This window comes from Pristiophorus japonicus, chromosome 14 (genome assembly GCF_044704955.1).
Source record: "Pristiophorus japonicus isolate sPriJap1 chromosome 14, sPriJap1.hap1, whole genome shotgun sequence".
NCBI lineage: Eukaryota > Metazoa > Chordata > Chondrichthyes > Pristiophoridae > Pristiophorus > Pristiophorus japonicus.
In genome coordinates, this window is record NC_091990.1 from 105,336,531 (window position 1) to 105,362,289 (window position 25,759).

At 48.9% G+C, this 25,759-nt stretch overlaps 1 protein-coding gene across 4 annotated transcripts in view; it reads right to left on the minus strand.

Moving 5' to 3' along the window:
• The window catches only part of lrrc56 (leucine rich repeat containing 56), a 259,560-nt gene that overhangs the window by 21,723 nt on the left and 212,078 nt on the right, over positions 1-25,759 (minus strand). For all 4 annotated transcript variants that reach the window (XM_070898582.1, XM_070898580.1, XM_070898581.1 and 1 more), the window contains 3 exons: positions 21,838-21,977; positions 20,682-20,860; positions 3,718-4,045 (listed from right to left, as the gene is read on the minus strand). In XM_070898582.1, coding sequence (XP_070754683.1) covers positions 3,718-4,045; positions 20,682-20,860; positions 21,838-21,977 — 647 coding nt within the window. The remainder of the gene's footprint in view (positions 1-3,717; positions 4,046-20,681; positions 20,861-21,837; positions 21,978-25,759) is intronic.

The following is a 25,759-nucleotide window of genomic DNA, read 5'->3' on the forward strand; positions in this document are numbered from 1 at the left end:
CAGGCAGACTGCCTGTTGTGCGGTAACCACCTAGTGCTACCCAAAAAGGGCAGGGAGACGTTCATCTCGGATATCCACAGCACACACCCGGGTATAGTAATGATGAAAGCGATAGCCAGGTCCCATGTGTGGTGGCCCGGTATCGACTCTGACTTAGAGTCCTGTGTACGGCAATTCAGCGTGTGTGCTCAGTTGAGCAACGCGCCCAGAGAGGCACCACTAAGTTTGTGGTCCTGGCCCTCCAAACCATGGTCGAGGATCCATGTCGACTATGCGGGCCCGTTTCTTGTTAAAATGTTCCTGGTGGTGGTGGATGCTTTTTCAAAATGGATTGAATGTGAAATAATGTCGGGAAGCACCGCCACCACCACCATTAAAAGCCTGAGGGCCACGTTTGCCACCCACGGCCTGTCTGACGTGACAACGGGCCATGTTTCACCAGTGCCGAATTTAAAGAATTCATGACCCGCAATGGGATCAAACATGTCACCTCGGCCCCGTTTAAACCAGCCTCCAATGGGCAGGCAGAGCGGGCAGTACAAACAATCAAACAGAGCCTCAAACGAGTCACAGAAGGCTCACTCCAGATCCGCCTGTCCCGAGTACTGCTCAGCTACCGCACGAGACCCCATTCGCTCATAGGGGTGCCCCCGGCTGAGCTACTCATGAAAAGGACACTTAAAACCGACTCTCGCTGGTTCACCCCAACCTGCATGATCAGGTAGAGAGCAGGCGGCAGCAACAAAATGTAAAAGATGGTCGCGCCACTGTGTCACGGGAAATTGATCTGAATGACCCTGTGTATGTGCTAAACTATGGACATGGTCCCAAGTGGATCGTGGGCACGATGATAGCTAAAGAAGGGAGCAGGGTGTTTGTCATCAAACTAGACAATGGACAAATTTGCAGAAAGCACCTGGACCAAACGAGGCTGCGGTTCACAGACTGCCCTGAATAACCCACAGCTGACACCACCTTTTTCGAGCCCACAACACACACCCAAAGGATCAACGACACCACCCCAGACCAGGAAATCGAACCCATCACGCCCAACAGCCCAGCAAGGCCAGGCTCACCCAGCAGCCCTGTAGGGCCAACAACACGCCAGCCCAGCGAGGGCACAGCCAACACACCAGAACAGACATTTGTACCCGAGGCGGTCCACCAGGGAAAGAAAGGCTCCCGACCGTCTCACCTTGTAAATAGTTTTCACTTTGACTTTGCGGGGGAGTGATGTTGTGTATCTGTAAAGCATGCTCTCCCATGTTCCGCCACCAGGGTGCGCATCCCCTGAAGTCCCAAGGGATCCCAGCATCCCTTGGGAGCACTGTATATAAGCTGGCCCCTAAGGCCTGTTCCTCACTCTGTTAATAAAGACTGAGGTCACTGTTACTTTAACCTCCCTGTGTGCAGTCTCATCTGTGTTAGGAACACAATAGTTCTGGACCTGGAATATTAGGTCCTTCATTAAAACACCTGCGAACTAATCCTTTTTTGGCGTGGAAGTAAGTCATCCTCGTTTTGAGGGACTGCCTATGAATGAATGAATGAATGGTTTAACTGAGTGGCATGCCGGAGGGCACTTTAGAAGGCAGTTAAGAATCAACCATGATCGTGTGGGGCTGGAGTCACATGTCGGCCAGACCAGGGTAATGACGGCAGGTTTCTTCTCTAAAGGACATTAGTGAACCAGTTGTGTTTTTACGACAATCCGTCAGCTTCATCGTCACTTTTACTGAGACCGGCTTTTTATTTCCAGATTTCTTTTCAACTGAATTCAAATTCTCAAACTGCTCACGGTGAGATTTGAACTCATGTTTCCAGGATCATCACTCCAGCCCTCTGGATTACTAGTCCAATAACATAATCACAATGTTACTGTACCCCTATATATAAACACAGTAACTATTTGTACTAATTCTCCCGACGCATGCGCAGAAGCGATAGTTAGGAAAAATATAACCCACTCCGCCCTCTCCACACACCCCCACCACCCAGCGTCCAACATCATGTTGCCTCCCACAGCCCCGAGCGGGCCCCGAGCCTCCCATAGTCTCCCGGGGAGAGCGGGTGGTGGGGAGAGCGAGAGGCAGGCAGGGAGCCCGAGAACCGGGGAGAGAGAGCTTGGGGGGGGCGAGGGGAAGAGAGAGCTTGGGAGGGGGGCAGAGAGAGAAAGAGCTTGGTGGGGAGGGGTGCGAGAGAGAGCCTGGCCTGGGGTGAGCGGAGAGAGGGGGAAGAAAGAGACACAGATGGGAGGGAATCGGAGGGGAGAGAGGGATTTCAGAGAAGACGCATCATGTTCTTCCAACCCCCTGGTGCGTGCAAGCTTGATGTGTGTGTTACAAGGGACATCGTTGGGGTGAATGAAATCACGACACTGTCACTATTCACTTCATACCCAACAAACCTGTTAACAATCCGCACACAATGTCCCATCTATGAGGGGGCCGGGGGCGGGGGAGGGGGGGGGGTGTAAGGTCTTGCGCTTGGGTAATGGTCTTCAGCTGGCAGAAGGATTGCTGGGGTAAGGGTGTTCAGCTGGTGGAGGAATGCACTTACGTTGGGGTAATTGACTTCGGCTGTGGGAGGCAGCACACGTGCTGGGGTAAGGGTCTTCAGCTGGCGGAGGGATGCACTTGTGCTGGGGTAAGGGACTGGCTGGAACTTGGTGGCTCTTGGGGAGATCTATCTTCTGTGGCTACTGAAGTCAAAATGGAAAATCACTCAGAACTTGGACTGGGCGGTTCCAGTTACACATTCCAGAGGAACTTCAGGGTGTGGCTTATCCTCCAAGGGGACCAATCAGCAATAGGTCTGGAGAGCCAATCAGAGAAATGGTTGCATTTCAGTTAGTACAAATAGACGCATCCATATATAAAGGCCTGGGGGGAGAAAGCTGGTTACTACCGACAGTGAGATCGGGATAATGGAGAAAGAAGGCAGGTGTAATTGCAAACTCCAGCCTATTTAACAAGGCACAATCTAACCGCACAAACCAAGGATGTAACTGTGATCTTCACTGTGAAATCATCGTTACTGTGCTGCCTCCTTTGGATATCTGGGAACTGTCCTTTTCCCACTGTAACTCTGCGACCACATGTCCAGGGTTTGCTCAGCAGAACGAGCTTCTTGACTTGAAACAAGTATCACCCAGTCCATAGCTAGAGTAACATACTTTGGAACTTCCTAGTTAAGTGCCTCATTAGTTGTTAGAGGAGTGTTAAAGGATCACCATAATATGATATGTGCATTGTGACTAGCTCTTTTTGCATTCCCGTTAATAAAATCAGATCCTCGGCAATTATGAGTTTCCAAACTGCGTATTTCTGCAATTTTGCTGCAGGCTAGAGGTTTTGATTAAAATGGGCATCTTGCCATTCTTCATTGAAGAGGAAAATATACCACCAGATTTTTTGATTGCTCATATTGGGGATTGGATATATACTAAAAAAGGAAAAAATATGCAGGGCTGTGGGGAAAGAGCAGGGAGAGTGGGACTAATTGGATCGCTCTTTCAAAAAGCCGGCACAGGCTCGATGGGCCAAATGGTCTCCTTGTGTGCTTTATCATTCTATGGCCTTTAGTATCTATGGTGCTTTACTGTAAACAAAACAAGTTACTCTAAACATCCTAAATGATAATCTGTCATAGAATGTGATTTAGCCAGAGGATGCCAAAGTTTTTAATGGAAGGCACAGCACTGAACGAGATGCATACCTTACAATTCTTGGTCCAACGGTAGCTGGTCCAGAAACGGGTCTCAGGCTCTCGAGGGCAGAGTACACGTTCAGCCTGTCCTCGAGTCTACTCTTTGGTTTAACTCCAATAGAACATGCAGCTGCCCTGCCGTCACCGAGCACAGCGCAGACTTCACCATCCTCTTGCAAGGGTTCATCTTCTGCCTGGAGAGCCCTTCTGTAGCGTCTAACCCTGAAGTCAAGCACTTTGTGTGACCTTGCGGGTGCTTCCTGTGGTGACGGAGGAATGGGAGACAATGCTCGATTAAAGGCCGCCACCAGCAAGCTTTCCGTATTGGAAGACAAACCTGAAAGAGAGATACATTTAGCGATTAGAGGAGCACACGATTAAGGAGCCATTGGGTTACATTGATGTAAAATTCTAGATACACCCCATCTGAGCAACTGCATTCAGTGCTAGGCACCACACCTCAAGAAGGATATATTGGCAAGAGCAAAATATTGCAAATGCTGGAAGCTGAAATATATTGGGCTGGGAGGGGTACAGTACAGATTCACCAGAAGATACCAGAGCTTAGAGGGTTAAATTATGAGGACAGGTTGCACAGACTAGGCTTGTATTCCCTTGAATATAGAAGATTAAGGGTTGATCTAAATTCATATGTTTAAAAAGATTAAAGGAGTTGATGGGATCAATAGAGAGAAACTATTTCCTCTGGTGGGGTAAGTCTAGAACAAGGGGGCATCACGTTAAAATTAGAGCCAGGCCGTTCAGGGGTGATGACAGGAAGCACTTCTTCACACAAAGGGTGGTGGGAATCTGGAACTCTCTCCCCCAAAAAGCTGCCGTGGTTGGGGGTCAACTGAAAATTTCAAAACTGAGATGGATAGATTTTTGATGGGTAATGATATTAAGGGATATGGAACCAAGGCGGGTAGATGGAGTTAAGGTACAGATCAGCCATCAGCTAACTGAATGGTGCAACAGACTCAAGGGGCTGAATGGCCTCCGCCAGTTCCTATGTTGGGTGGCCGGTGTCCATGGGCTCCCTACCCAATCTCTGCTCTCGCCCGCCATCCCTGACATCCTGCCGGTTTCGGGCGGGAGACAGTACTACAGTATTCAAATGAGCCCCGGAAGTTAAAACGGTCCAAACCTCTCCGCGGGGATTTCCACCCGCCCCGCCCCTCGTGTGGAACCCTCCGCGGGGATTCCCTCCCGCCCCGCCCCTCGTGTGGAACTCTCCGCGGGGATTCCCTCCCGCCCCGCCCCTCGTGTGGAACTCTCCGCGGGGATTCCCTCCTGCCCCACCCCTCGTGTGGAACTCTCCGCGGGGATTCCCTCCCGCCCCGCCCCTCGTGTGGAACTCTCCGCGGGGATTCCCTCCTATCCCACCCTTCACGTGGAACTCTCCGCGGGGATTCCCTCCTATCCCACCCTTCACGTGGAACTCTCCGCGGGGATTCCCTCCCGCCCCACCCCTCGTGTGGAACTCTCCGCGGGGATTCCCTCCCGCCCCGACCCTCGTGTGGAACTCTCCGCGGGGATTCCCTCCCGTCCCACCCTTCACGTGGAACTCTCCGCGGGGATTCCCTCCTGCCCCGTCCCTCACGTGGAACTCTCCGCGGGAATTCCCTCCCGCCCCGCCCCTCGTGTGGAACTCTCCGCGGGGATTCCCTCCCGTCCCACCCTTCACGTGGAACACTCCGCGGGGATTCCCTCCCGCTCCGCCCCTCGTGTGGAACTCTCCGCGGGGATTCTCTCCCGTCCCACCCTTCACGTGGAACTCTCCGGGGGGATTCCCTCCTGCCCCATCCCTCACGTGGAACTCTCCGCGGGGATTCCCTCCTGCCCCGTCCCTCACGTGGAACTCTCCGCGGGAATTCCCTCCCGCCCCGCCCCTCGTGTGGAACTCTCCGCGGGGATTCCCTCCCGTCCCACCCTTCACGTGGAACACTCCGCGGGGATTCCCTCCCGCTCCGCCCCTCGTGTGGAACTCTCCGCGGGGATTCTCTCCCGTCCCACCCTTCACGTGGAACTCTCCGCGGGGATTCCCTCCTGCCCCATCCCTCACGTGGAACTCTCCGCGGGGATTCCCTCCTGCCCCGTCCCTCACGTGGAACTCTCAGCGGGGATTCCCTCCTGCCCCACCCCTCACGTGGAACTCTCCACGGGGATTCCCTCCCGCCCCGCCCCACCCCGCCCCTCGTGTGGAGCTCTCCGCGGGGATTCCCTCCTGCCCCGTCCCTCACGTGGAACTCTCCGCGGGGATTCCCTCCCGTCCCACCCTTCACGTGGAACTCTCCGCGGGGATTCCCTCCCGCCCCGCCCCTCGTGTGGAACTCTCCGCGGGGATTCTCTCCCGTCCCACCCTTCACGTGGAACTCTCCGCGGGGATTCCCTCCTGCCCCATCCCTCACGTGGAACTCTCCGCGGGGATTCCCTCCTGCCCCGTCCCTCACGTGGAACTCTCAGCGGGGATTCCCTCCTGCCCCACCCCTCACGTGGAACTCTCCACGGGGATTCCCTCCCGCCCCGCCCCACCCCGCCCCTCGTGTGGAGCTCTCCGCGGGGATTCCCTCCTGCCCCGTCCCTCACGTGGAACTCTCCGCGGGGATTCCCTCCCGTCCCACCCTTCACGTGGAACTCTCCGCGGGGATTCCCTCCTGCCCCGTCCCTCACGTGGAACTCTCCGCGGGAATTCCCTCCCGCCCCGCCCCTCGTGTGGAACTCTCCGCGGGGATTCCCTCCCGTCCCACCCTTCACGTGGAACTCTCCGCGGGGATTTCCTCCCGCCCCGCCCCTCGTGTGGAACTCTCCGCGGGGATTCTCTCCCGTCCCACCCTTCACGTGGAACTCTCCGCGGAGATTCCCTCCTGCCCCGTCCCTCACCTGGAACTCTCCGCGGGGATTCCCTCCTGCCCCACCCCTCACGTGGAACTCTCCGCGGGAATTCCCTCCTGCCCCACCCCTCACGTGGAACTCTCCGCGGGGATTCCCTCCTGCCCCACCCCTCACGTCGAACTCTCCGCGGGAATTCCCTCCTGCCCCACCCCTCACGTGGAACTCTCCGCGGGGATTCCCTCCTGCCCCACCCCTCACGTGGAACTCTCCGCGGGGATTCCCTCCCGCCCCGCCCCACCCCGCCCCTCGTGTGGAACTCTCTGTGGGGATTCTCTCCCGTCCCACCCTTCACGTGGAACTCTCCGCAGGGATCCCTCCCACCCCACGCCCTTGCCTGGCCCTGTCACATCCAGAGTTAAAATCGACCCCTAGGTGCCTGAAATGACACAAATATTCCTCACCTGGATTAACACAAAACAAAAGAATGGAGATCCCTTGTAGCTCATGAACAGGGAGTAACAACGTAGACTTGTTCGCAAAATGAAAACTCATGGGACTAAAGGGACAGTGGTAGCATGAACAGTTGTTTTTCAGACTGGAGCGAAGTATAGAGTGGTGTTCCCCAGGGGCCAGTGTTAGGATCATTGCTCTTTTTGATATATATTAATGGCCTGGACTTGGGTATATAGGGCATAATTTCAAAGTTTGCAGATGACACGAAACAGTAAACTGTGCGGTGGTTAGTAACAGTTTTGAGGAGGACATAGACGGATGGTGAAATTGGCAGACACATGGCAGATGAAATTTAACACAGAGAAGTGTGAAGTGATACATGTTGGTAGGAAGAATGAGGAGAGGCAATACAGTACAAACTAAAAGGGACAATTTTAAGGGGGTATAGGAACAGAGAGACCTGGGGATGTATGTACACACATCTTTGAAGGTGGCACGACAAGTTGAGAAGGCTGTGAAAAAGGCATAATGTATCCTTGGCTTTATACATAGAGGCATAGAGTACAAAAGCAAGGAAGAGTTGATAAACCTTTATAAGCTGGAATATTGTGGCCAATTCTGGGCACCACACTTTAGGAAGGATGTCAAGGGCTTGGAAAAGGTACAGAGGAGATTTACCAGAATGGTCCCAGGCATGAGGGACTTCAGTTATGTGGAGAGACTGGAGAAACTGAGATTGTTCTCCTTAGGGCAGAGAACATTAAGGGGAGATTTAATAAAGATGTTCAAAATCTTGAAGGGTTTTGATAGAATAAATAAGGAGAAACTGTTTCCAGTGGCAGCAGGGTCAGTAACCAGAGGATACAGATTTAAGGTGATTGGCAAAAGAACCAGAGGCAACTTGAGGAAAAAAATGTTTACGCAGCGAGTTGTTGTGATCTGTGATAGAGAATTCAAACAGGCTGCATTTAGACAGGCTGTGAAAATTCACAGACATCAAGTCAGAGATGCGACGTGAGTGGGAGCATGTTGCATTAAGTCATCAATCAACTTGACATTTTAGGACCTCTGGGTAGCGAGCCAATTAAAAGGTTAAAATACTATTAATTGAGCCAATAAGGTCAAAGAAGGCGAGTTCTTTTCTGGAAATTGATCCAGGTATAAGTACAGCCATTTTGACCATGTGGTCTCAGAAGGACAAAGACCTGGCTTAAAGCCAAGAGCTTCTTACTGCTGCCAAAAAATAAAGTGACATTAAAACTACAATCGGAGTTCGTATTTCATTGGAAATTAAGAGATCTAACAACTTTGGCGTCATGAACAGGATCGCTGAGGAAATAAACTGAATTTTGGACATCGGACCTACATACTGAGGTAAGGCTCCTCTTTATAAAAATCCTCAGTCAAAAGTCTAAATTCGCCTCTCCTTCTACGCGATTCCGAAAGCCTCCGGTTTGCAAGCCCTCCGGTTGGTAGTTGGCTCGAGGTCCCATAGACGTCTAAACTTCGGCGGTGTGTTAGTTAATTAATCACCAACCTATTGATCGGCTAGAAAGCCTACGACTCGAGACCCCAGTAAAGAAATCAGTATTATGGCAGCAGGAGATAAGAGCAAAGAATTGCCTACAACTGTTAAAGGTGGGCAGGCACCACCTGAAGTTTCGCTAGATGAAATCCTCGAACAGTTGAAAGAATACATAGAGCAACAATTCAACTTATCTAAAACCTGTATTAAGATTGAACAAAAGTACGGAACCTCCAAAGGACAATGGTCCTTGGACGAGATTAAAAGGGTCTGGGGAAAAATATGAAAAATAAAGAGCGAACTAGATGGTCCCTAGCCGTTATGGGACAGGTTCGAAAGCGGAATTAAATTATAATGTGTTCCCAACATGATCGAGAACTGACCAGTACAAAGGACCAATTGCAAGCAGTTTGTGCACAGCTGCGACAGAAAAAACTTGAACTTGAAAAGCTGGAAGCGGAAGTTAAAGATCTTAACGGTGAAATTAAAGAATGGAAAAAATCATTAGGTCAAGAGACAGTAACAGGAAAAGGAAAATGTATTGATCAATTCCCAGGGTACCCATGTTTGGATAAATTAAAAGCGCAAACCCGAAGACACGACCGAGGAATAGATACGAATTCTGAATCCTCCGACGATACAGGGTCGGAGGATGAAGAATTAGGGGTGCGCTTTGCCCCGTTTAGAAAAAGACGAGTTGGAGTCAAATTAGAAGAGATAGCGGATGAGGGCGGAACCAAAAAAATGAAGAAAAGGCTGTATGAAAATACTTAGTTCATGATCCGGCAGACCCAGAGAAAATTGATAAATGGTCCAAGGAATTGCCCAATCCAAAGAAAGGGGGAGTGAAAACGTGGGACCAATTGGACCGCTTAAGAAATATATATCAACTTCATCCCTGGGACGGAGTGCAAATTTTAACCATAAAGGTGCCAAAAACACAGGGAAGAAAATTGCACGACAAGGTAGAAGAAGCTTTGGGGCAGGATGAGCAAGAATTAGACGCAGGATGGGAGGCGATTAAACACTGGCTGCAAGCCTTCAGTCCAGCTAAGACAGACAGTGGAAAAATTGCAGCCTGCCAACAGAAAGGAACAGAGGAGGTCCTGGAGTATGATGAGCGGTTTAGATGCACGTGGCTAGAACATTCGGATATGAATAATACGGATGAGGAAATGGATGAACAAGTGTTTGGACCCCTGAAAGCAGCTTTTGTGGCAGGTCTAAAGCCAGAACTGTCCAAAATGCTTAAGGTAGTGTTACCGGACTGGGAAGGTAGAGGAACTACCTTTGCAGCATTGGTGGATCGATGTAACCAATTAGATCGGGATATGGGAGCTAAAGTCCGAGCTGTACAGGCTATGGGATGGAAATCCCAGGATTCTGATAAACAGTCATTCGGAAAATTACCCGGAAAATGTCATTATTGTGGGAAAGAAGGTCACTGGGCCAAGACGTGTAGGGCAAAACAGAAAGGTCGTGGCTGGGGAAAAGGACGCAGCCAGGGATACAATTCAGCCAACAAACCAGGTTTGTCACAAGATAACGACCTCATAGAAGCATTTAAGCGACTGACAATACAACAATAGAAGGAGTTACTTGGGATAGCAAAAAACGGTTAGACCCCACCCTGGCCCCCCTCCTCGCACTAATACAACAGAGGGGAGATGGGCTATATGTAACTGTGAGGGTGGGCGATAAGGATGTGGACTGTCTTTTAGACACAGGGGCGGAATTAACATGCTTACCCCTACAATATGGAGACTTTTTGCCGTTGAATGGTAGGGCACATACAGCCTATGGAGTTGGGGGCCATAAAATGGAAATTAAAAGGACAACACTGGTATTTATAGGGCTGGGTCCACATGAACTAACCACGCCGGTCTGGATAGGCCCAGCAGATCAACCCCTTTTGGGAATGGACGTTCTAATCCAAATAGATTCATCGTTGCATTTCGAGGATGGTCGGGTGACATGGTCAATTAGAACTTTGAAGAAAGAAGAATTGAAGGAACACCCGATATGGGCTAAAGATAAGAACGATTGTGGCCTACTCCAAATGGAGCCTGCGTCATTTACCGGGACCAAGGCTCCATGCACTAAACAGTATCCCATCAGTCCAACTGCATCGCGGGAATCTTATCGGTTATTCAGCAATTGGAGAAACAAGGGGTGCTTATTAAAACGCATAGCTCCTCCAATAGCCCCATGTGGCCGGTACAGAAATCTAATGAGACTTGCCGTTTGACTGTCGATTATAGGAAAGCTAACCAGTGTATTGATCAAAAAACTCCTTTATTCGCAGATCCCTCCACCATTTTTAATGCCCTCAAACCGGAACATAAATATTTCTTGGTTATAGATATGGCCAACGGATTTTGGTCGGTGCCTCTGGCACCGGAGGTTCGACAGTGGTTTGCTTTCACTGTCCAAGGACAACAGTATACTTGGACCCGGTTACCGCAGGGTTTCCACAACAGCCCTACGGTATTCCACATGGCTTTACAAAGCCATTTGTGAGAATTACCTCCCCTGTCATCCACAGTCATCCAATATGTAGATGATATCCTGCTAGCTTCAAACACGGAAGACCAGCATGAACAAGATTTACGAGCTTTGCTGGATCACCTTCGGCTGAAAGGACATAAAGCCAGCATCGACAAAGCACAAATATCCCAAGATGAGGTTGTATACCTGGGACAAAAGATTTCACAAGGAAAGAGAGAACTTACCCAGGATAGAACTGCAGCCATTTGGGCTGCTAAAAAAACCCACCACTATTCAGGAACTAAGGTCTTTTTTGGGATTGTGTAACTTTAACAGAAATTGGATTGACTCCTTCACACAGCTTGCTCAGCCACTAAATTATATTTTAAAGGGGAAACGTGCCTCTAAAGAAGCCATCACCCTCACTAAGGAACAGCAAGAGGCCTTCCTGAGTTTGAAAAAGGCTTTGTGTTTGGCACCGGCTCTGGGAATCCCTGACAGTGGTAAGCCATTTACCCTGTTTGTCCATGAGAAAGAAGCTTATATGACAGCTATACTGACACAAGAACATGGGGATCGGCAAACACCTATTGGCTATTATTCGGCAAAACTGGATGCGGTAGCCCTCGGATGGGGAAGTTGCCTAAGGGCTATGGAAGCTACATGTCGAGCGGTAATGATCACTGCGGGTCTAGTCCTCGACCAAAAGCTGATGGTCAAGTGTCCCCACATCGTACATGCTTTGCTGTCTATGAATAGAATGTCTCAGGTGACGGCAGCTAGATGGACCCGCTGGACAGCAGTTTTGGAAGCTCCTAATTTCCATATCGTTCGGGCCAGCCCGGCTAATCCCGCAACTGTGCTCCTGATGTCAGAATCGAGGGAGCAAGAGGGGGGAGAATGTGAAGAGCATGACTGCGTGGAGATTTTAAAAGAAACAGAAGAAGCAGCCTTAGCAGCAGAGGAACCTCTGCACAACCCAGACCTCATCCTGTTTACAGATGGTTCCTCCTTTGTTGACAATGGTACCAGAAAAGCAGGATGGGCAGTTACAACCTTATGGGCCCAAGTTTCCACATGATTTGCTCCTGATTTTTAGGAGCAACTGGTGGAGAACGGAGTATCTTAGAAATCGCAATTCTCCACATTTAAGTTTTCTGCAGTTCTAGTCATTTAGAACAGTTTCACTTTTGAACAGAATTTTTTTTTCAAAAAGGGGCGTGTCCGGCCACTGACGCCTGATTTGAAAGTTTCCACAGTGAAAACGTACTCCAAACTAACTTAGAATGGAGCAAGTGAAGATTTTTGTGGGCCTGAAAAAACCTTGTCTACACATTAAAAAATCAGGCGCAGGTTACAAATTAAGTGTCCGGAACGAGGTGGGGGGGGGGGGCGGGGGGGAAGGGAAGTCATTAAATTCTACAATAAATCCTTAGTTATACTTATACAAATATTATACAAATAATTCCAACCTGAATAAAAATTTATAAGCAAAGAAAAGATTAAATAAACCATGTTCCTACCTGTGTGAAAGTGCTTCAGGCAGGGAGAATGCTGCAGGAAGCCTCACAAGTTGAGGCAGCCGTTCCCGACGGCAGTGGGGGGGAAAGGCAGGGAGGAGGCAGCCGTTCCCGCGGGAGGGCTGAAAGGCAGTGAGGGCCCGACCGACCGACGGCAGCAGCCGTTCCCGCCGGCGGGGGGGGAAAGGCAGTGAGGGCCTGACTGACCGACGGCAGCAGCCGTTCCCGCCGGCGGGGGGGGAAAGGCAGTGAGGGCCTGACCGACCGACGGCAGCAGCCGTTCCCGCCGGCGGGGGGGAAAGGCAGTGAGGGCCCGACCGACCGACGGCAGCAGCCGTTCCCGCGGCGGGGGGGAAAGGCAGTGAGGGCCCGACCGACCGACGGCAGCAGCCGTTCCCGCCGGCAGGGGGGGAAACGCAGTGAGGGCCTGACTGACCGACGGCAGCAGCCGTTCCCGCCGGCGGGGGGGGAAAGGCAGTGAGGGCCCGACCGACCGACGGCAGCAGCCGTTCCCGCCGGCGGGGGGGGAAAGGCAGTGAGGGCCCGACCGACCGACGGCAGCAGCCGTTCCCGCCGGCGGGGGGGGAAAGGCAGTGAGGGCCCGACCGACCGACGGCAGCAGCCGTTCCCGCGGGGGGGGGAAAGGCAGTGAGGGCCCGACCGACCGACGGCAGCAGCCGTTCCCGCCGGCGGGGGGGGAAAGGCAGTGAGGGCCTGACCGACCGACGGCAGCAGCCGTTCCCGCCGGCGGGGGGGGAAACGCAGTGAGGGCCCGACCGACCGACGGCAGCAGCCGTTCCCGCGGGGGGGGGAAAGGCAGTGAGAGCCCGACCGACCGACGGCAGCAGCCGTTCCCGCCGGCGGGGGGGAGGGGGAAGGCTGCAGGAAGCCTCAGAAGTTGAGGCAGCCATTCCCGACGGCAGGGGAGGCCCCCCTGCCGGGCCCGTCGGGAAACGGCTGCCTCAGCTTTTGAGGCTTCCTGCAGCCTTCTCACTGCTGCAAGAAGCCTCAGTGCTGATCATGGAAGGGCAATGTGCTTTTATTAAAAAATGATAAAAAATGAACAGCTGCAAAGAACTACAAAAATGGCCGAGTGCCAATGTTTCCAACGCGCACGCGCAGGGTTGCCGGCACGAAAAAAACTCATTTAAATGGTACCCGCCCCCTCCTACTTATAAAATTGGCGCGAGTGGTAGGCTCCGCCCCCTGGGCGCCACGCCAAGCTGATATCGAGCTGCAAAGCGCTCGAGAAAAGCGCGGGTTTTTTTCAGGCACCATTTTCGCCGCGAAAAACGGGCGCCCAGCTCGGAGGGGCGCCTGTTTTACCGCGTGTGGAAACTTGAGGCCTATATGAGGTAATGGCAAAAGGATGTTTACCCTCAGGAACGTCAGCACAACAGGCCGAGTTACGGGCCCTGTCAGAAGCATGTCGAATAGTAGAAGGACAGACAGCTAATGTCTACACAGATTCGCGTTATGCTTTTGGAGTCGCTCACGACTTTGGTCTGTTATGGCGGAAAAGAGGATTCCTCACTGCTGCTGGTACACCTATCCGAAATGGAAAAGAAGTCCGAGACTTATTGGAGGCCATACAATTACCTCAGGAAGTGTCCATCCTGAAGTGTAAGGCCCATACCAAGGAAAATACCACAGAAGCTCAGGGAAATGCCCTAGCCGACCAGGCAGCTAAAGATGCCGCCTCACAGGGCGTTCCTCCAGAAGAACCAACACAGATGTGCAGATTGAAAGCACTCAGGACTCTGACACGAGACCTTCAAACAATGCAAGGCGAATGCTCCCGAGAGGAAAAATGGACATGGATTGAGGCAGGAATTAAGCTATGTGAAGATGGTGTCTGGAGACAAAGAATTATCGACAAGCCAGTCGCGCCACAAGCGCTTATGCCTTTTTTAGCCCAACAGATCCACTCGTGGGGACACTTGGCCTCACAACAAATGACGGCACGGTTCCAGAAAAGCTGGTGGGGTCGGGGATTTAAAAAACATGCCTAGCTGGTAACAGACCGCTGTGTGGTCTGCCAGAAAAATAATTCTGGACCCATCACGGTAATGCCCCAACTGAGGCCCCCTGCCCCTGTCGGATCATTCCAGCATCTGCAGGTTGATTATATATCTCTTCCTTCATGCCAAGGATACACTAACATTCTTGTCATGGTCGACAGATTCTCTAGATGGGTAGAAGCTGTCCCAACTAAAAGAGCCACAGCCAATCACACTGCAAAGGTCTTGTGTAAGGATTACATTCCCCAATGGGGAGTCCCGGGTAGCATTGACTCAGATCAGGGAATACACTTCACAGGTGCTGTCTGCCAAGAAGTCTGTAGGTTACTGAACATTACGTGGGATTTACACTGTCCTTATCATCCACAATCATCTGGACAAGTAGAACGAATGAATCGAACTTTGAAACAACGGCTTGCCAAATATCACCAAGAAGGAACACCATGGCCTCTGGCATTACCAATAGTGCTATGTAGCATTAGGGCAACCCCAAACAGAACTACAGGTCTAAGCCCATTTGAAATTATAACAGGAAGATCCATGTCGCTGCCAGGAACTATCGATTTACGGAAAGCTGATGTTCACTTAATGAGTGACACTTTGTTATCATACTGTCAGAACTTAACCATTTCCAATAGTTCTGTTTCCCGACAGGTATCGGCAGCTTGGGGTAATCCACGCGAAGGAGGACACGACATCATCCCGGGAGTCTGGGTGTATGTGAAAAAGTTGCATAAAGAACCTTTGGGTGCCAAGTGGGAGGGACCTTATCAAGTGTTATTGACCACCCAGGCAGCTGTTAAAGTCCAAGGAAAGAAAGCCTGGATCCACGCTTCACACGTTAAACGAGCACCCGTAACTGAAGCTGAAATCTAAAAAGGACAATTACTTTTTGCCAAAATGTATAAATTTACTGTATTACTGATTGTAGGTATTCTAGGCATAGGCCTACTTCTTACTAGCCGACCCTCTGCACCAAAGGGAAATAGTAGGGTGGCAAGGGAATTACATGTAAATACCTTTTTATATATGTCATACATTTATGCCAAACAAGGTAACATTTCTAGTTGTTGGGTGTGTACGCATATTCCTATTCACTCAAAGGGAGGGATTCCCTTGAGGCCAGTTCTCTTGAATATCTCGGAAATGGCTGAGTGGATAATTAATCAAAACAAAACAGGCAATGCGTTTCAGGATATGGAAAACTGGGCACGTAAATGGAAGTCAGCAGGTTACAATCTGACTACCTGTGAAGGGGGATACCAATCGTGCTGCAATAATTCCAAACGGCCCCCATTTTTTGTTATCACTAATACAACGGTAATAGGAAGACCGGGGGAATCGGTCTGTCTGATTAGAACCATCAAAGGAGGCCAAAATATGGGGTATAGTAACTGCTCCCGGAATTATAATATAATCAAGCCACGGAACCGTCCAAATTGGGCCGATGTGGGAATTTTTAACGTAACGGGGATTCTGAATAAAACAGATGGAAAAGCCTGGGCAGGCCCCAGAGTGTTGCTGACAAAGAAACAGCTAACATTCATTGCCTATAATGGCACCTATTGGGTGTGTGGCCACAAGGCCTATCCTTGGCTGCCCCAAAATTGGATGGGATCCTGCTATTTAGCCTACATTGTGCCTTATATGTATCATATAAAGTCACTGTCGGAACATTTACACCGTCCTAAGAGAGCTATCACAGAAACAGAGAGGTTCTTTGCCATTCTGATCCCGAGGTATGGGACCGCCAGACTGACAAGGGAATCCATTAACATGGCATCCATTGTGGAACGGGTAGCCAATGATACCTCAGAGGCCCTAGTTAAAATCAATGCAAAAATGGTAGCAATCCGCACAGTAGCCCTACAGAATAGACTGGCCCTTGATTACATCCTGGCTGAAAAGGGAGGTACTTGCACCCTACTCGGAACTGAGTGTTGCACATATATCCCAGATAGCTCAGAAGAAATTACCCACTTAGCGGAGCATATCCACAAGGAGGTAGAAAAACTTAAGCAACCCCCATCATTCACTTTGTGGAGTGGAGCCACTGAATGGCTAGGTTCAATAGGAACTTCATTGGTGGAAGGTTTAATTCTATTTGTTGTAATTGTTTTACTTTTATATTGTTTGTTTATGTTGATTAAATGTTGTTGCGACCAGGCGGCTGTAGCTGCTGTCCCGCAGGTGAGACACCTTGCAGGTCCCAGCAGACCGTCTGTACGTGGCACAGGGGTGTGTTATGCTTAAGGGATGGTTGTTTACTGGTTGAATTAAGATATTGATTTGGATTAAATTGGAATAAGGTTAATTAACCTACTAAAACCAGACTTCCATTGTGGCCACGATGGAACTCGAGTTGGTGTAAATTTGTGTGGAAGCTACTAGTCCGGACATGTGGCGAAACACATCAACAAATTTTAGAAGGAAGCTCTATTAACGTATGAAATTATTTTGTAAAATGTTTAACCAGTGATACCTGATGTTTTATGATTCAGTTTGTGAAAGAATCAAAGGGGGGATTGATAGAGAATTCAAACAGGCTGCATTTAGACAGGCTGTCAAAATTCACAGACACCAAGTCAGAGATGCTACGTGAGTGGGAGCATGTTGCATTAAGTCATCAATCAACTTGACATTTTAGGACCTTTGGGTAGCGAGCCAATTAAAAGGTTAAAAGACTATTAATTGAGCCAATAAGGTCAAAGAAGGCGAGTTCTTTTCTGTAAATTGATCCAGGTATAAGTACAGCCATTTTGACCATGTGGTCTCAGAAGGACAAAGACCTGGCTTAAAGCCAAGAGCTTCTTACTGCTGCCAAAAAATAAAGTGACATTAAAACTACAATCGGAGTTCGTATTTCATTGGAAATTAAGAGATCTAACAATCTGGAACGTCTGCCTGAGAGGGTGGAAGTAGATTCAATAGTGACTTTCAAACAGGAATTGGATAAATACTTGAAAAAAAGGGTTCGGCCATTTCGGACTGAGGTGAGGAGAAACTTCTTCACTCAGAGGCTGGTGAATCTTTGGAATTCTCTACCCCTGAGGGCTGTGGAGGCTCAGTCTTTGAGTATATTCAAGACAGAGATCGATAGATTTTTGGATATTAAGGGAACAGGACCCCAAGAAAGAATGCAAAAGGCAGGATGCAACAGAGTAGAGTAGCACTGGGGTAAGTGTAAACCACAAGGTGATAGGAAGGGACAATATGTATGAATATAAAGGGAATGCAGGTGGGGTCAAAACTAAAAACCATGGTTTAAAAACTAGTATTAAAACACTTTACCTAAACGCACGCAGCATTCAAAATAAAGTAAATGAGTTGACGGCACAAATCATTACAAATGGGTATGATTTGGTGGCCATTACAAGAAACGTGGTTGCAGGGTGGCCAGGACTGGGAATTAAACATACAGGGGTATCTGACAATTCGGAAAGATAGACAAGAAGGGAAAGGAGGTGGGGTAGCTCTGTTAATAAAGGATGATAGCAGGGCAGTTGTGAGAGATGATATTGGCTCTAATGAACAAAATGTTGAATCATTGTGGGTGGAGATTAGAGATAGTAAGGGGAAAAAGTCACTGGTGGGCGTAGTTTATAGGCCCCCAAATAATAACTTCATGGTGGGGCGGACAATAATCAAGGGAATAATAGAGGCATGTGAAAAAGGAATGGCAGTAATCATGGGGGATTTTAACCTACATATCGATTGGTCAAATCAAATCGCACAGGGAAGCCTGGAGGAGGAATTCATAGAATGCATACGGGATTGTTTCTTCGAACAGTATGTTACAGAACCTACAAGGGAGCAAGCTATCTTAGATCTGGTCCTGTGTAATGAGACAGGAATAATAAACGATCTCCTAGTAAAAGATCCTCTCGGAATGAGTGATCACAGTATGGTTCAATTTGTAATACAAATTGAGGGTGAGGAAGTAGTGTCTCAAACGAGCATACTATGCTTAAACAAAGGGGACGACAGTGGGATGAGGGCAGAGTTAGCTACAGTAGACTGGGAACACAGACTAAACGGTGGCACAATTGAGGAACAGTGGAGGACTTTTAAGGAGCTCTTTCATAGTGCTCAACAAAAATATATTAAAATATAGTGAAAAAGAAGGGCGGCAAGAGAAGGGATAACCAGCCGTGGATAACCAAGGAAATAAAGGAGAGTATCAAATTAAAAACCAATGCGTATAAGGTGGCCAAGGTTAGTGGGAAACTAGAAGATTGGGAAAATTTTAAACGACAGCAAAGAATGACTAAGAAAGCAATAAAGAAAGGAAAGATAGATTACGAAAGTAAACTTGCGCAAAACATAAAAACAGATAGTAAAAGCTTTTACCGATATATAAAACGGAAAAGAGTGACTAAAGTAAATGTTGGTCCTTTAGAAGATGAGAAGGGGGATTTAATAATGGGAAATGTGGAAATGGCTGAGACCTTAAACAATTATTTTGCTTCGGTCTTCACAGTGGAAGACACAAAAACCATGCCAAAAATTGCTGGTTACGGGAATGTGGGAAGGGAGGACCTTGAGACAATCACTCTCACTAGGGAGGTAGTGTTGGACAGGCTAATGGGACTCAAGGTAGACAAGTCCCCTGGTCCTGATGAAATGCATCCCAGGGTATTAAAAGAGATGGTGGAAGTTATAGCAGATGCATTCGTTATAATCTACCAAAATTCTCTGGACTCTGGGGAGGTACCAGTGGATTGGAAAGCAGCTAATGTAACGCCTATGTTTAAAAAAGGGGGCAGACAAAAGGCAGGTAACTATAGGCCGGTTAGTTTAACATCTGTAATGGGGAAGAGGGGACAGAGTGTAGTGTAACAAAATTTGCAGATGACACAAAGATTAGTGGGAAAGCGGGTTGTGTAGAGGACACAGAGAGGCTGCAAAGAGATTTGGATAGGTTAAGCGAATGGGCTAAGGTTTGGCAGATGGAATACAATGTCGAAAAATGTGAGGTCATCCACCTTGGAAAAAAAAATAGTAAAAGGGAATATTATTTGAATGGGGAGAAATTACAACATGCTGCGGTGCAGAGGGACCTGGGGGTCCTTGTGCATGAATCCCAAAAAGTTAGTTTGCAGGTGCAGCAGTTAATCAGGAAGACGAATGGAATGTTGGCCTTCATTGCGAGAGGGATGGAGTACAAAAGCAGGGAGGTCCTACTGCAACTGTATAGGTATTAGTGAGGCCGCACCTGGAGTATTGCGTGCAGTTTTGGTCACCTTACTTAAGGAAGGATATACTAGCTTTGGAGGAGGTACAGAGTTGATTCACTAGGTTGATTCCGGAGATGAGAGGGTTACCTTATGATGATAGATTGAGCAGACTGGGTCTTTACTCGTTGGAGTTCAGAAGGATGAGAGGTGATCTTATAGAAACATTTAAAATAATGAAAGGGATAGACAAGATCGAGGCAGAGAGGTTGTTTCCACTGGTCGGGGAGACTAGAACTAGGGGACACAGCCTCAAAATACGGGGGAGCCAATTTAAAACCGATTTGAGAAGGAATTTCTTCTCCCAGAGGGTTGTGAATCTGTGGAATTCTCTGCCCAAGGAAGCAGTTGAGGTTAGCTCATTGAATGTATTCAAATCACAGATAGATAGATTTTTAACCAATAAGAGAATTAAGGGTTATGGGGAGCGGGCGGGTAAGTGGAGCTGAGTCCACGGCCAGATCAGCCATGATCTTTTTGAATGGCGGATCAGGCTCGAGGGGCTAGATGGCCTTCTCCTGTTCCTAATTCTTATGTTCTTATGAATCAAGGGATATGGGGATAGGGCAGGAAAGTGGAGTTCAGGTAGAAGATCAGCCGTGATCTCATTGAATGGCCAATGGCCTACGATTGCTTCCATTTCTTATGTTATATTCTTAAAAATTTGCAGGACTATGGCAAAAGAGCAGGAGAATGGGGTTAATTGGATCACTTTCAAAGAGCCGGAACAGGGACGATGTGCCGAATGGCCCCCTTCTGTGCTGTATCATTTTATGATTGAAGGGCTACATTCTGTTGCAGAATATATAAACGTCTTGAAATAGTTTGCAAAAAGCAGTACTGACCTAAACAAGGTCGAAACAAAATTGCATTTTTAAATCAACTGAGCCCAACTTACTTGGGGGTGAAGGGAGTAAAGGTGACAGGCTCGCAGATTGTGGGGAAACATCAGTCCATTCATCGGAGCAGTTGCCCTTCACCTCCTCGTCACTAGAACAGTCACTCAGGACATCGTTATCATCGTGATGAATCTTCAACACTTGTGGTTCTTGTTCCTTAAAAATAGCTTCAAGGCGCCTTTAGAAGAAGGAGTTATTGAAGTGTCAGTGCAGTGCTCAGCTCTGTGCTATTGCTTTGTTTTACGAAGGCCAGAGACATAAAACAAAATTCACGGAGATATATTATTTTTGATAGGTTCCGCGGACATGGGCAAGTGTAAGAGATTCTTTTATTTTCCCCCAGGTTCCTCTCCTTTCCATGCACATGCACGGAAACACGCACAAATGCAATACACACGCGCAAACACAACTACTGCAGTGCTGGGCAATGGCTTAAGTTTATGCAGTGCCTGCTTTGTATTATGCTCATTACGTATTTGTACATAGCAGGTCCCCAAATATGTAAACCAATTCGATTTTAATCCTCTAGCGAGTGTCTTTCTTTTGCAGATTTCAAAACAACTTTCCTGTCAAAGAAAGCACCCTGGTGTTGTAAATCCGTCTTTCCGATTGTTCCCTGGATAAACCTGAAGGAACAGCATCTAGTTTTGTTACAAACTGCTCTCACAACTATTTAATGGCAATTGGAAACCTCACTCGCTGCTATAGATTCTGAGTTCCGGTGTGGCCTGCTTTTACCCCAAAAAAATCCATCGCTATGATTAATTTTCTGAAATAGAAACAGAAAGTGCTGGAAACAAACTGCAGGTTAGTAAAGGTTAGTGTTTCAGGTTAGTTAAGGTTAACGTTGCAGGTTAGTTAAGGTTAGCGTTTTGGGTTAGTTAAGGTTAGTGTTGCAAGTTAGTTAAGGTTAGAATTTCAGGTTAGTTAAGGTTAGTGTTGTGGGTTAGTTAAAGTTAGCGTTTCAGGTTAGTTAAGGTTAGCATTGCGGATTAGTTAAGATTAGCATTGTGGGTTAGTTAAGGTTAGTGTAGCGGGTTAGTTAAGGTTAGTGTTGTGGGTTAGTTAAGTTTAGTGTTTTGAGTGCAAGACATCCAGCATTTTCTTTTCCTCGCTCGATTGTTTTCTGGTCTGGAGAACGCCAAGAGTACCTACCTGTTGTGCTCCTCCTTCCAGGCCCTCAGCTCAGAGAAAATATCTTCTCGGGTTCTGCTGTCGATTTCCAGCGAATCGTAGGTGTGTTCTGGTGAGTGAATATACTGACTGAACCAGTTCTCTGCTCCACCACTTGACACCTGAGAACAGAGATAGACAACTATTAATGGGAGCACCTGTAGCAACCACATCATTCCAACGTCCCTCTGCAGTCTCTACTTTCAGTTTTGTACGGTATGTCTAAAGCTTCAAGTTCCCTTCCAGGTCATGCACTATCCCAACTTGGGCGTATATTGCCATTCCTTCATCGTTGCTGGGTCAAACTGCTGGAGCATCTAACCTAACAGCACTGTGGGAGCACCTTCAGCACACGGACTGCGGCGGTTCAGGAAGGCGGCTCACCACCAATGTTCCCTCTAATTTTGGTGGGGGGGGGGGCCTTGTGTGCATGTGCAGTTTTTGCATTCAAAAACCGGTGAGTCGGCTGCGCGGGAACTCCAGACAGTTGTGTGGCCAGTCGGCTTCAAGGGAACATTGCCCACCACCACTTAGGGCAATTAGGGATGGGCAATAAATGCCACCCTTGGCAGCATCACCCACATCACGAGAATGAAAAAATCCCTGAAAAACTGCAGGCTGATTACACATCTCATGAATGTATTGGACCTTCACACCCCAACAACGACGGCATGTTGAATAACCTGGTAAATTAGATGAGCTCAAATATAGTATAAAGTACATTTACATTTATGAATGTTCCATTTTCCGAAGATTCAAGGAAAGAAAGAGCTTGCAGTTATATAACGCTTTCATGTTGTCAGGATTTCCCAAAGCACTAAAGCAGCAGCCAATTTGCACACAGCAAGGTCCAACAAACAGCAATGACATGAATAACTAGTTAATATATTTTTGATGGTGTTGATTGGGGGAGAAATATTGGCCTACACACTGGAAGAACCTGAACAGGCAGATGGGGCCTCCTTCAGTATTGCACTGGGATGACATTGTTACCTCCAGACTTGACTATTCCAACGCATTCCTGGCTGGCCTCCCACATTCTACTCTACGTAAACAAAAGGTCATCCAAAGCTCGACAGCCCGTGTCCTAAATCGCACCAAGCCCCGTTCACCCATCACCCCCTGTGCTCGCTGACCTACACTGGCTCCTGGTTAAGCAATGCCTCAATTTCAAAATTCTCATCCTTGTTTACAAATCCCTCCATGGCCCTCGCCCCCTCCCTATCTCTGTAATCTCCTCCAGCCCCACAACCCCCCGAGATATCTGCGCTCTTCAAATTCTGCCCTCTTGAGCATCCCTGATTATAACTGCTCAACCATTGGTGGCCGTGCCTTCAGCTGCCTGGGCCCCAAGCTCTGGAACACCCTCCCTAAACCTCTCCGCCTCTTTACCTCTCTTTCCTCCTTTAAGATGCTCCTTAAAACCTACTTCTTTAACCAAGCTTTTGGTCATCTGCCGTAATTTCTTCTTATGTGGCTCGGTGTCAAATTTATTTGTTTTGTCTTAAAACACTCCTGTGAAGCGCCTTGGGACATTTTACTACGTTAAAGGGGTTATACAAATAAAAGTTGTTGTTATTGTGAGCCGTAAGCTCGGCACTGGGCAGCGCCTTCAGGAGAGGTGGTGGGAGATCTGAGGTGTGATGAGGGGTAGGGGTGAGGGACATTGGGGCCCTGCTCCATTTTACCTTCTCAAAGGGTCGTGAGAGAAGTCAGAGCGGCTGCCGCCATTACTTGCTGTCATGGTTGGGCATAAGTACGAACTTCCACCATTAGATACAGTGGTGGTGCCAGAGGAATGGAGCATTGAAATGTTTGTTCAAAAAAGGACAGAAGGATAAACTTGGCAATTACTGGCCACTCAGTTTAATGTTGGTGGTGGAGACTGCCCAAGATGGCACCTGGGATGGCAGCTCCCTAGGGAGCTCCGCTGTTCAACACCGGCCCTGGAGTCCCTTCGGTTGGTTCAACGCCAGCCCTGGAGTCCCTACAGGTTACAACTATACTGAAAATCACCATGCTGTCGGGTAGAAAGTAACAGTTGATGCCAGACCAACCAGAATCTTCTAATCGTATAATGTTCACCCAGTGCAAAGAGAATGTCCCAGTCATATTGGTTTGTCTCAAAGTCCGCGAATGCTACATTTATGCTGTGGCGCCACAAGGCCGCACTCAATTGGCATCAGGACATATTCGTGCCCATCTTCAAAATAGGGGACAAGTCCGACTGCAGTAACTACAAAGAAATCTTCCTGCAGTTGGCCACTGAGAAAGTCATTGCAAGAATCCTCCTCAATTGTCTTCTCCCTGTGGCTGAAGAGCTCCTCCCGGAGTCTAAGTGCGGATTCCATCCACTGAAGGGTACAACGGACATGATCTTCACCGCGTGACAACTACAAGAAAAATGCAGGGAACAGCACCAATCCTTGTACATGGCCGCCTTTGAACTCACAAAGGCCTTTGACACTGTCAACCGTGAGGGACTATGGAGCGTCCTCCTCTGTTTCGGCTGTCCCCAAAAGTTTGTCACCATCCTCCGCCTGCTCCATGATGACATGCAAGCCGTGATCATGACCAACGGATCCACCACAGACCCAATCCATGTCCGGACCGGGGTCAAGCAAGGCGGCGTCATCGCTTCTCGACCTTCTGCGTCATCACCAACACTTTTCTCGATCTTCCTTGCTACAATGCTCCATCTCACTCTCAACAAGCTCCCCGCTGGAGTGGAACTAAACTATAGAACCAATGGGAACCTGTTCAACCTTCGCCGCCTCCAGGCTAGATCCAAGGTCATCCCATCCTCTGTCATCGAACTACAATACACTGACGACGCTTGCGTCTGTGCACACTCAGAGGCCGAACTCCAAGCCATCGTCAACACCTTCACCGAAGCATACAAAAGCATGGGCATTACGCTAAACATCCGTAAAACAAAGGTCCTCCAACAACATGACCCCGCCACACAGCACTGCCTCCCGGTCATCAAAATCCACAGTGCGACCTTGGACAACATGGACCATTTTCATACCTCGGGAGCCTAATATCAGCAGGGACAGACATCGATGACGAGGTCCAACACTGCCTCCAGTGTGCCAGTGCAGCCTTCGGTCGCCTGAGGAAGTGAGTGTTTGAAGATCAGGCCCTCAAATCTGTCACCAAGCTTAAGGTCTATAGGGCAGTAGTGATACCTGCCCTCCTATATGGCTCAGGGATGTGGACCATGTACAGCAGACATCTCAAAGCACTGGAGAAGTACCACCAATGCTGCCTACGCAAGATCCTACAAATCCACTGGGAGGATAGACGCACCAATGTCAGTGTTCTCGCTCAGGCCAACATCCCCAGCATCAAAGCACTGACCACACTCGACCAGCTCCATTGGGTGGGCCACATCGTCTGCGTGCCCAACATGAGACTACCGAAGCAAGCGCTCTACTTGGAATTCCTACATGGCAAGCGAGCCCCAGGTGGGCAGAGGAAACGTTTCAAGGATATCCTCAAAGCCGCCTTGATAAAGTGCAAACTTCCCTACCGGCACCTGGGAATCCCTGACCAAAGATCACCCAAAATGGAGGAAGAGCATCCGGGAGGGCGCTGAGCACCTCGAGTCTCGTCGCAGAGAGCATGCAGAAACCAAGTGCAGACAGCGGAAGAAGCGTGCGGCAAACCAGCCTCCCCACCTGTTATGTATGCAACACTATGCAACTAGCATTCTACCGCCACCAGAGGGCGAATCTGTTGGGAGTCCCAAGGGTATATAAGCAGGCCTCCCATGCTGTGCCCACACTCTGGAGTTGAATAAAGAGACTTAAGGTCACACTTACTCACGTCTACAGTACTCAGTCACATTGCTTTATTCAAGACACCACACACCCATTCCTTCAACCACTGTCTGCCCCAC